At 18.8% G+C, this 12,453-nt stretch overlaps 1 protein-coding gene across 1 annotated transcript, besides 2 other annotated features; it reads right to left on the reverse strand.

The window, feature by feature from the left end:
• Positions 1–444: part of a sequence feature (assembly_gap, 21840..21900;~variable surface protein) that runs on past the window's edge.
• A 117-nt stretch (positions 445–561) lies between these two features.
• Positions 562–600: a sequence feature (assembly_gap, 21840..21900;~variable surface protein).
• Positions 601–10,933: 10,333 nt separating this feature from the next.
• On the reverse strand, positions 10,934–12,149 carry PGO_002300 (variable surface protein; the record flags this gene model as incomplete). The annotated part of the gene is made up of 3 exons (XM_028691107.1): positions 10,934–11,095; positions 11,222–11,986; positions 12,120–12,149. 3 exons carry the CDS (start codon positions 12,147–12,149, stop codon positions 10,934–10,936), a joined length of 957 nt encoding a protein of 318 aa, XP_028546908.1.
• Between the last annotated feature and the right edge of the window lie 304 nt (positions 12,150–12,453).

Here is a 12,453-nt window from a genome sequence, read left to right on the forward strand (position 1 = left end):
ATCCCATTCATCATTAACATTTACATTATTAAAAAAGTTATATAAATCATATATAACATGGATTTTTATCATGTCTTCATCTGAAATACTTATAATATCCTTATAAGTCCTGCATATATCATTAAACTTTCTATTAGATCCATTAATAACCAATTGATTATAAGTGTTTTTTGTTTCAGTACCTATGCCAATATTCTTGAATTCCTTAAATAACCAATAATATAAATAGAAGCACAGTGCTTCTTTAGGTATTTGATAATTCTCATTTTCAAAAGTCGATGCAAATGACAGTGCTCCATTGCATTTTTCTGTTGTGAATTTTCCTTTTAAAGCATTATCTGAACCAAAAACACCACGAGTACATTGATCCCCATTGAATATCGGTTTTATAATATACCCTTCTATAATTTTATTGCATTGGGGAAAATAACTTACTAAACTAAACTAAAAAAAATAAAAAATGTATAAATGACAAATATAATATTTATTTCAATAAGGTTTCATATTATGTTTTGATACATTATTTATTTACAATTTTGTAATTTCTATATTATTAATAACACCATACATCAATTTTCCCCATCTTAGATGCTGATACATAATTTTGCAGGAATTATAAAAATAATAATGAAATACATATGAATGTATGAATGTATTACTAAATGATGAGACAATTATCGAGAATAATGATAAAAATCCTTTATTCATATGTATGGAAATAATATAAATTGTTCATTTGTGTAATGCATCATTAATATTTATACGGCTAAAAGTATAGAAGCAATTATATCTGACATAGAATGTACATTATTAATGACTATTTCGAAAAACATTAAAAAGTAGATATTTTATTTAAAAGGACAAAAGTATGGCTTTACAGTGCATATAAATTATGCTGGCATTTTATATAATAATCCTAATTTTCTGTATAATATATAAGAATACTAAAATGTGTTATTAATTTGAAAATACGTAATATTACATATTTAGTTATTTCTAGTATAAATATTAGTGCTTATCTTAACATTAGAATGTTTACATTATAATATTTATTTTATTACGTTTTTTTTTATTTAATATAATATCTTATAAAACAATTTTGTGAATTCTGGATATATTAATGTGTTACATATAAATACAAGGAATGAAATGTCTTAATGCTTTAAAGTAATCTAATATTTATTAAAATTTTAATATTCAAAATAAATTATTATTTAATATGAATACTTTTCATTCATTCAGATTTTCTTTAAAATTATATATATATTAATTATAGATATGTTGTATAACAAAAAATAATTATTTCCTATGAATTATAAAAGTATCATTTCTACATATATATAAAGGACACTTTTGTTATCTATTATATGTATTGTGTACCTTCTGTTGTCACATATTAGTACTTTATCATTTTTAATATGCAAAATTATATAATAAAATAAAACATTTTTACAGAAAATGTAAATTTAATTTATTTTTAATTTTAGTATTTTTTTTTTGAAATTTTTTAAAATATAATAGCATTTATATTGAAAATTAAAGAACATAATTAATTCAGATTATTTGCCTATATACTATATTAAAACATGGTATCTATAAAATATATTATTGTTCAATATGCTAAATAATTATTACAAAAAATAAATGATTTTTATTTTTTCAGAATTTGATTAATAGAAATAATAAATATATTACTATATAAAATTTTCGTAAAAAATAATAATATGTGAATAACTTTTTGGAAATTCATTGTTTGAATATAAGCATATTATATATTTTTGGTGAGACATAAAACACAGTAATAATATTAAAAAAAAATAAGACTACAAGTGAATAATACTTTTCACAATATTTATTAAATACGTTATTTCATAATAATATATACTCATAATAAATTAATAAATATTATTTAAATATTTATTTTTTTATTACATTTATACATATTTATTATTATTTTTCATATTTACATGTAATTTTAAATATTACCAATATTTAGCTATATGAAGCATTTTTGCTAAGTTTCTGTCAAAAAATTTTAAATGTACATTTAATTTACATATATATTCATTTCTTATAGATCAAATTCATTTTTATATATTTTTGTACTACTCACACTTGTACTACGGTTACAAATTGTCATATACTCCTCCATATTATTTATTAGTATTAGTATATTATGAATACTTGTATATTAAAAAATATGTGATTGATAAATGTTAGTAAATTTAAAAAGTTTTTACCGGTTGGCACTAATACCATACAAATTTACTAACGAACGCATCAATGCTACATTCGAATCAATATATACTCTATTTCGTAATAATATACACTACTTTATTTTATTATTAATATATTTTAATAAAATTATTTGTTAAAAGAATTCACTGAATATAATGCTACCTTTATGTGTTAATTTTCTTTGACTATTTAAAGAATAATTAATGATCAAGCGGAATTGTTTAAAATAAAGTTATTTTTTACATAGAATTTTATAATTGGGATTACATAGAATAAAAATATGATACACCAGAATAATATATATGCACTTTTTTAGTTTCAATACTATAATATTTTTAATTAATGTAATTGATTGTATGTCATTGGATTCATAATTCTTATAAATTAAGTCCATATAAATAAAGGATAAGTGTGAAGATAGTTTTTAATTAATATTATTGAATATGTTCAACTAAAATTTAGTAATTATATATATAATTATTTTATAGTATTTTTTATATTGTCATTAAATATGTTTAAATATCCATGTTGCCTTTGCTAAAAAAAATATATGTAACATTGCAGAAATAGTTTTGTATTAATTAATACTCTCTAGGAATATAGATAAAAATGGATAAATTACTATTATCCATAATAAAATATAGATATAACACTCAATAAATATTTATAAAAATTTTCAATATAGCAGGTCATAATTATAATTTATTATATAAATATATATATTGTGACATAAGGTTTATAGATATTATAATTTCAATTTTTGTATTTAATAAGAATTTTTCACTCTATGTAATATCCTATTTACATTATACTTTTTCTTTTTAACCTTATTCTAAAACGGATACTAATAATACCCCATTCTCTTAAATTATAATGTAATTTGCTTGGTTTATCCCATATATGCATATGAATATTTTATATATGCGATAATGTCTTATAGTTTATTAAAGATATAGTATTTTTATTTTACTGCATTTATTTTTTATTCTTACATTTATAACTTTTTTTGTATTTTTGCATAATATTTATAGGTAATATAATATTTTTTATCTTTGTACATATATATTGGTTGGTACACTATTTATGTATAGAAATAATATTTCTTAATGTATATATTAACATGATTTTATAAAAAAATTTTAATTTATTAGAATATAAGAATTTTCGTGAGGATTGTATTTTGAAAACGCCATTTCTATGTGTGTATAAAATAAATTTTTTTCAATTTTTGATATATTAAGAAAAACAATGTCAGCAATAAATATGATAAATTATTATATTTAATTATGTTCCTATAAAATATGTATATTATATTTTTGTACATATTTTAAATACTATAAAGGAAATAAGAAAATTAGAATTGATTTTGCATTGATTTCTATATTAAGAGGTTATAATAAATATTTATATTTTTTCATCGTAAAATAAAAGTATAATTAACTATCGCAGTAATGATAATTTACAAACAATATTACTGTGGCCAATGAAGGTGATATTTTGTAAATTTTTAAACAATTTTTTCTTATTTGTTCATGGGTATCGAATATTGTGTTTCCTACGAAAACGTGGGAAAGATACATTTTTATGTTCATCAAAATAATAGATGTAGTAGTACGATTAATATGTGAAACAAAAAGAAATGTGAAATTATTCAATGATTTTTTTATTCTAAAGAATTTAACGTATTAAATAAAATTATTATTAATTTAATACACATATAATTTATTGCACAACAAAATTACCTACGTTATTATATCATTCGCTTGGCAATATATTTTTTGCATAATCATTATTTGTTTGAGTAATTTATGAGAATTCCCCTAGGGAATGTTATTTATTATGCTTCAATATCATCTAATATTATATATGATGAAAAATTATGCTGTACGTTATAATACTTTCAATGAATTAGTTTGAGAATTAGATTGATAAGTTTCTAAAAAATGTTCTGCTAAGATTTGTTTCTTAAAATTTCTAGTTTTTATGGGTAATCACATATTTTTTTTAAAAATATTATAAACATTATTCCAATTTGAGGAAACTAATAAATAAATTATATATGTGATGTATTTATTATAATTTTATTTTATCATCGTATTTATAATTACAATATGAAATATGGAAATGTTCACAATAATAACATTGAGTTTTTTTTTTCTTTGTACTTTGTATAAAATATATAATATAATGGATATACTCACAAAAGGAATTAACCTATTGTTGATATTTTTAATTAAAATATGTTCATTATGAGAATATTTTGGTCCTGGACCTTTTTATTCAAGAAATTGTGAGACAACATTATGTTGAAGCGAGGATAACTCATGAATTTTGTCACATATTAATAGATCCATTTTATTACTCCCAATATCATCTTTAGAGAATAATTTCTTATATATTTCACAATGTTTTTTATCTTTTTCAGCAATGCACGCTTTTTTTATTTGAATAAAAGCAGATTCAACTATATGGAGATATGTTGCAATCTGAGGGGAACACAAATCATTTGAATAAATAAGATATTGTTTAATAACTCCTTGATGAGTATATTAAAAGTAGGATATTTAAATATTTTTAAAATTTTCTGTTTAAATAAAATTAAAAAAAATTTTACATATGGCAAGTGCTTTATCATTAATTAGTACTATGTAACGTGCATAGATAATTACATTTAAGTTACTAGCATTATTTGTTTTTGTAAGTATCTTACTCCATAACTAATATTAAAAATAATAACACACATTTCCTAAAGTAAGTATAAATGCGTACATTTTACGCAGGAAACATAAGTTTTAAAATTTTTTCTATTGTAATCTCAACCCCATAAAATTTTTTTAATGATTCACTTGTATTTTCCTCTTATTCTTTATAACAAGTTTCATTTGATAAATCCAATAATTCATAAATGAAACAGAAGGTAATTTTGATAATAAAATCATCATATTAATAAAAATGAAACAATGTGTTATATTATAGTTGTATATTTAAACCAATAATTATTTATTTCATATATTGATATAGAGAACAAAAAAAAAAAAAAAAAACATACCCATAAGTCTTATTTTATTATACTTAGAAAAAAAATTACGTGCTTCTTTATATTTTTCTTAATAATATACTATACTAAAAAATGCTTTAAAATGTTATTGTTTTGAACTTATTATTAATTTTTTTATTGCATTATTTCTTTTTTACGTTTTCAGGCAACATTTTATTAGGTAAATTGCTAGTATAAAAAATTAATTAACAGACTATAAATTATATAGTAATATAAATTAATAAAGACAGATATTACATTATTTTGATACATATAGCTCTATAATAATAAAGTTGTGAATCCTTGTAAGAAATTAAAAATAATGTATATTCATATAATCAGTAATATTAAGAAAACACATTTATGCTTATAACTCTAATTTATTTAAAGTGGACGAACTAATAAAAAGTGTAATTATTTTCATTGAATAGATATATAATTAAAAATTATATATATAATTAATATGAAATGGAAAAAAAAAGTACAATATATAGTATAAATATGAAATATATATATATAATAACAACACCATAATTAAGAACATATACAAATAAGAACTAATATAAACTTCTTTTAAATATTTATAATTAATTTTAATATTTTTTATAATACTTTGAATAAAAAAAATATACCAATTATAAATGTTATTAAAAGTGTTATAATAACGAATAAAACATTTTTTATTGTTGATATATGAGAATATACAGGGTTCCCTGTTAAAGAAAAAGAAGAATGAACACCCATAGTTAATGAATCAGATTTTTCTTTATTAGTTCTTAATAAATTAAATGTACTAGTAGTCATGTATAAAGGTTTAAGGCGATTTTTTAAACTTGATAACACAAGATATATTTTGAATTATAATTTTTCCTTGTGCGCGAATTAATATATTCATACGTAAAACTCTCATAGTATAGTATCACTATTTGTTCATCCCATAATTCATTAGTTATTTCATAATTTAAGTTTTCTTTTTTTTTTTTTATCCATTCATTTAATGAATCACATTTTTTCTCATTCTATTTACATACATCAAAATATAAATAAAAATAAAAAAAGAATAAACTTTTATCAAAATTTGGATGAATATAATATGAAATTGCACCGTCATTGCAATTAAATTATGTGTACATTTGTACCCAAACAGTACTTGATTCTGCATTACATCGATTATTTTGGAATGAATCCTGAAAATGGGAAAAAAATATATAAGTGATTAAATATTAGAAACCATGTAATTTATAAATAATATTATTAAATATATCACGGTATATTAATATATGTAACGCTCTATATAAATATCAATCTAGTATTATTACATCCATAATAAAAAATTAATATTTCATACTTTATCTTTCATTTTTATTATTTTGATTCAAAACTAGGGAGTTAATTCATTAGATCAATGGAATTTTTTTTTTAATTTTATAGCTTATGCTACAGTCATTGGTTTTTTATCTAGAATCATTTTATCTCATTCGATAGGTTATTTTTATTTTTTTTTTTTTTCGATTTTTTGTCGTTTTATCTTATTTTTTATCTAACTTTATACATAAATTATATTTTATTTACGGAAATATTACATATTTTTTATTAATATAAATATGACATATGGTATAAAACCTTATGCTGTGTATAATATTTGCATTATTATATTCATACATTAATTTATTTACATGTATATATATATTCAATATGCATTAGTTTATAATATAATAGATGTATTAATAAAAATTCCTTTAATACCTTTTTGCATGAGTAGATAACTCTCTGATGACAGTCTGTGCTTTTAATTTTATTATTGTATATTTTGTTGCTGTTTTTCAAATTCTTTATATTCATAATAAATATTATAATATTTTATAATATATTAAGGTATTAGGATATTAATCAATTCTTTTTAATGTTATGAGTTATTTTTCATTATATTATGGAATTATTATGAACAAATAACGCATTATATATTTCATCAAAATACTTTTAATATTTTATAATGAATGTATTAATAAAAAATATGTATACTTATAGTAGTATATACTTTGAAGAGAAAATAAAACAAATCATATAATATATATTTGATTGCAGAATAAAAAAAATATATAGATTATAAATATTTTTTCTTATATTGCGTACTTATTATATAGTTATATAAAAACTAGTTGTTTTATGTATCCATGCACCACAATCGTTATTTATGTTATTGGTTTTTTAAATTACTTTATATGTATAACAGAATTTTTTATTTTTTAATGTATATAATTTAAACGAATTTCACTATATTAAACATTTTTAACCCTAGTTTAATATAAATTATTTATGTTAATGAGTAATTTTACATTTCAGATAAAACACAGGGTTATTTAATTCATATATGATGAGTCCTGTATGTTAACATATTGTACATTGTAGAATATAATTTATTTTCTTTAATTTCCTATTTGTCCATCATAGAAATATAGTGAACTTTTATAAGAAGTAATAATTATTTATACTCATACATATATAACTAACGTTAATAAATTACAGAATTTATTGTAGAACATCCGAAATGTTATACATGTACATGTATCTTTTAAAAAGTACTTTTTTAACTTATTATATATCTTTAATATTAATTAACTTGCTATATTATTTATATAATATCTCCATTGTTTAAACCTAAAAGATAGTGCATTTCAAGTAATCACGTTTTTTGCAACTATATTATATATACTCTACAAATATAATAGTGTGTAATAGAATTGATAAAAAGAGACCTCTTTCTTATTTGTTACATTCATTATTGTACCTTCTTTTTATATTATTCTGTTATTATCACATAAAATATACATTATAATAATATAAATAACATTATTTAATTACACTTGTATGCAAAAGATCAAAGTAATATAAAATTATAAGTATATGTTACATATAAAGTAATAGTATAATATATAATTACTATTTCTGAAAATTTTTATTTTATTACCTTATTTTTTTTTTGTTTTTTACGCAAACATAAATTCAATAAATATATAATTATATTTATTCAACTGTAATACTCATGTTAGAACATCTTACATAATAATTTTTATGTTAATAAGTGAAATCCAAAAAAATATTAATTGTACAGGTATTTTTAAAATATATCTATCCCATTTATCATTTTAGATAATTGATATTGCATTGATTATATAAACTTCATTAAGAAATATAAAGAATATAGTTTATTAAAAATATAATTTTTAATTTTTTTCGTTATATATTGTAAACATAACATATTTCATCTAATTAATTGTTAACTTTCTGCAGATAATATATTTATAAAAGCTTATAACACTTCCAGTTTTTTTATGCTTAAAGAACAGCTAGCTTTATATCAATTATTTTTAATGTATTAACTATATATTTATGGATTTACTTTTTTAAACAATTAAATGATATATACATTAATAAATATAAGTGTTTACTATATTATGAACACAATATCGTTATACACATCGTTAAAGAATTTTTTATATATAAAATATTTCCTTAATAATATAAGTATATAATAATATTTATTCTAACATCATAACATTAATTCCGAATTTAGTGATATAACTATAATTGCATATATATGTTTTATACACTTTATTATTGATTATGACTATATTATATAATATATTACAATGAAATATATTAGCTATAATCTATTCAGATGTGAATATATTAAAGATTTATTTTTAAATTGGAATATTATTATTATCTTATTATATATATAGGTACTTTATTAGGTATCTTTTAATAAATACGTTAAATTATAATATTATATTAGATATATATATATTGATTGTTATTTACATTATAATATCTCTTAAAAAAATTGTGATTGCCAAAGAAAATTAAAATGTTATATATTTTAATCACATATATCACAAATATAGAATAAACATAATTTTATGTATATTATGTGCAAAAAATTATAGTTACAGTAACTTCTTTATAGAGAAAATATATGTATGTGTCTATATGTAAAATTTTTTTAATAGTAGTTATTAATATAATTAAATTAGCAAAAAATCTATTTGGTCCACAGGAGAAAAGTGAAACAAATAATTGAGTCAAATAAGTGAAAAAATAAAATTTAATTTTATTTATCATTCTAAATGTTCACATATATTAAGGACATATGAATAATTTGAAGAAGAAATTCGTGTGTGCAATATGTATACGTAATATTATTAAGTGTTACAAGAGATATATTTTAAAAAAAATGTTAAATATGTATATATGTATTATTTCTATTAGAAAATATTTAATATATTTTAAATATTAAAAACATGCAACATTATTATAATTTTATTTTTTATTTTATGTAATATTTTTAACAAAATCATCTTATTGTTATTGATTATATGTTAGATCTAGAATCTATAAATATGAACATGCTTAAATGATTTTAACACAGAATAATGCATCTATTTGTAGGATATAATTTTTAACATCCATGACTCTAATTGATATATATATTAGTCATCCCATTTCTAATATCTCTTTTATGCGTGATGTAATTCTTTTATTTTATTCGACAATTATACTTTTCTTATCAACATATTTTTATTTCTTCTATGTTTTATGAACTAAAATAATATTCACTATAATATATTTTTTTTTTTTCAATGACATGTAAAAAAAGTAGGAGATTTATTTAAAACAAAAAGTCTAGAACAAAAATTATAGGTAAAATTAGATTTATTACGATATATATGCTTAATATTTATACATTTTATAAATATTGAATAAGACATAATAAGTTTAATTGAAATTTTATTTTATTATAATTATAATAATAAATTTATATAATTAAATGTGATTACATATTTTTCTTTAATTAAAATAAAACTATAATTCTATAATAATTCTCATATTATGCATTTAAAAGTGTTATATAATAGAATTTATATATTAATTGAATATGAATTATTCACTTTATGAGTTGCATGGCTTGTTATGATGATATAATATGTTCACCCATCAGAATTACTCATATTATTACAAAATTTTTTTTATCTGATTTACATATGCATGATTTAAAAGATATATTTATTATAAATTATAGTTTAATTATAAGTATTAATTTAAGTATTAGTTATAATACATTGCATATGTATATGCTTTTAGTATTATAAAATAATTAATATCTGAATATGCTTTGAGATTCCGTATTCCTTCAATTTGTATATTCTGTTGGGCTAAATTTTAGAACTAAAATATTTATAATATATTATTATATAAGATATAAATTTCTTTTTTTAATTAAATATTAAGAAGTATAATTACGTTTTACGCTGTCTATTATATGTATATATTTATAATGTATAAATACGATTCTCCCTATATTATTAATTATAATATATTGTAATTGTCAATGTATATTTATAGATTAATTATTTATTCTAATGTTTTTATAAAATGTGTTATTATGGTTTTTTATATGAGAATAAAGCAGTAAATTCATAATATTTATTAATCAAATTAGAAATGTGTTAGAATATATTTATAATTTAATCATTATATTTAATTATTAATCTACATATATATATTAATTTATGGATGCAACTAATAAATCTTATAATTTACTTTATATATTATTCAAAATCATTTAAATACATTTTTTATTATTACACTCATTTAAGATTAGACAACTGAGTTATATAATATATTATGTTTATTTTGTATTATATTTTTTTGTGACCCTTCAAATAAATTCATTAATTCGTAATGTTTTTTATTTTTTCTATTCCGCAGATTTTTTATCTTTCTTTTCTTTAGTCGTAAGTATGAACCATAAGCACTATACTGATAATTAATAAAAAATATTATATATATACTATGATTGCATTACTTATACATTATATATTTATTATAAGATATATTATAAATATTTACCGAGTAAGGATTTAATTAGTTAAATATATTCTTAACATTATACAAAATAAATATAATTATTAATATTGCAAAAAACAAAACACCCGTGCTTGTCCACTTCACAGTAGTTTTAGTATCTCCCAATAATGTTTCTGCTTTAATTTCCTTTTTTGGAGGTGTCATCAAGAAATAATTCAATAATTCATTATTATCTTTGTACTTAGGTTCTGTTGCCAAAAATTTATGAAATTTTTCTTTAAATTTATCAAGTTCTTCATGAAAACTATTGTTATACTTTTTATTATCTTGTTCTAAAAATTCCTGATATTTTTCTGCACATAATTTAACGTGAGAGAATTTATCATATTTCTCTTTATTTAAATCTTTAAAATGACCATATAATTCATCAAACATTTTGAATATTTTATATACAGGATCGTTCATTAATGATACATATTCTTTACATACATTAGGTATTATTACGTCATCTTTATTGTATAATTTTAACAGTTCTTCGTAAACATCATCAAACTTTTCAATTTTAGGACTTTTATTCTTTACTTCACGTTTCAACTCGTAGATAAAAAAATTACAATATGGTATTCTATCATATATATTTTTATTTTTTACTTCATGTAAATAAAGACCAAGTTTTATGCAAGGTTGATAAAAACTATACCATACATCATGATTAGGTTGAAAAGTACTATTAAAATCATTGCAAGCCTTATGTACTTTATCCTCTATGTATTTACTAATCCCTAGGTGTAAAATACTATTATAATAATCCTTACATTTAGGAAATATATCCTTAAAATATAACTAAAATTGAAATTTGTAGCGCATACAGATATTTTATGTTTATAAGGAAAATGTTTCTTTTAGGTTTTATTAAATAGGACAATTATATATATAAAAATATGAATTATAATTTTATCAACATCTAGAAACATACTTCAGCTTTCGCTCCATTGTTGTTAACCATTATATATTCTAATTAATATGAAAAAGAAATTATATTTATTAATATAAATTTAAATGCGCTAAAAGTAATAGACACAATATTATATTGATGTTATATGTATTATTATTAATTTATAAATATAATAATAGTTTTATATTTTAATATTTATATATTAAAATATTATAGTATAATTTGTTCTTATTAGGTAAAAGCTTTGGTGTTCATTTATAGTATTGAATTATAGAATTTTAGAATTTCCGTTTTAAATTTTATGATTTGTTTTTTTTATATTAGTAATCAGGATTAAGATATATATATCTATATA

Source organism: Plasmodium gonderi (assembly GCF_002157705.1).
Source record: "Plasmodium gonderi DNA, contig: Pgo-contig_245, whole genome shotgun sequence".
Classification (NCBI taxonomy): domain Eukaryota; phylum Apicomplexa; class Aconoidasida; order Haemosporida; family Plasmodiidae; genus Plasmodium; species Plasmodium gonderi.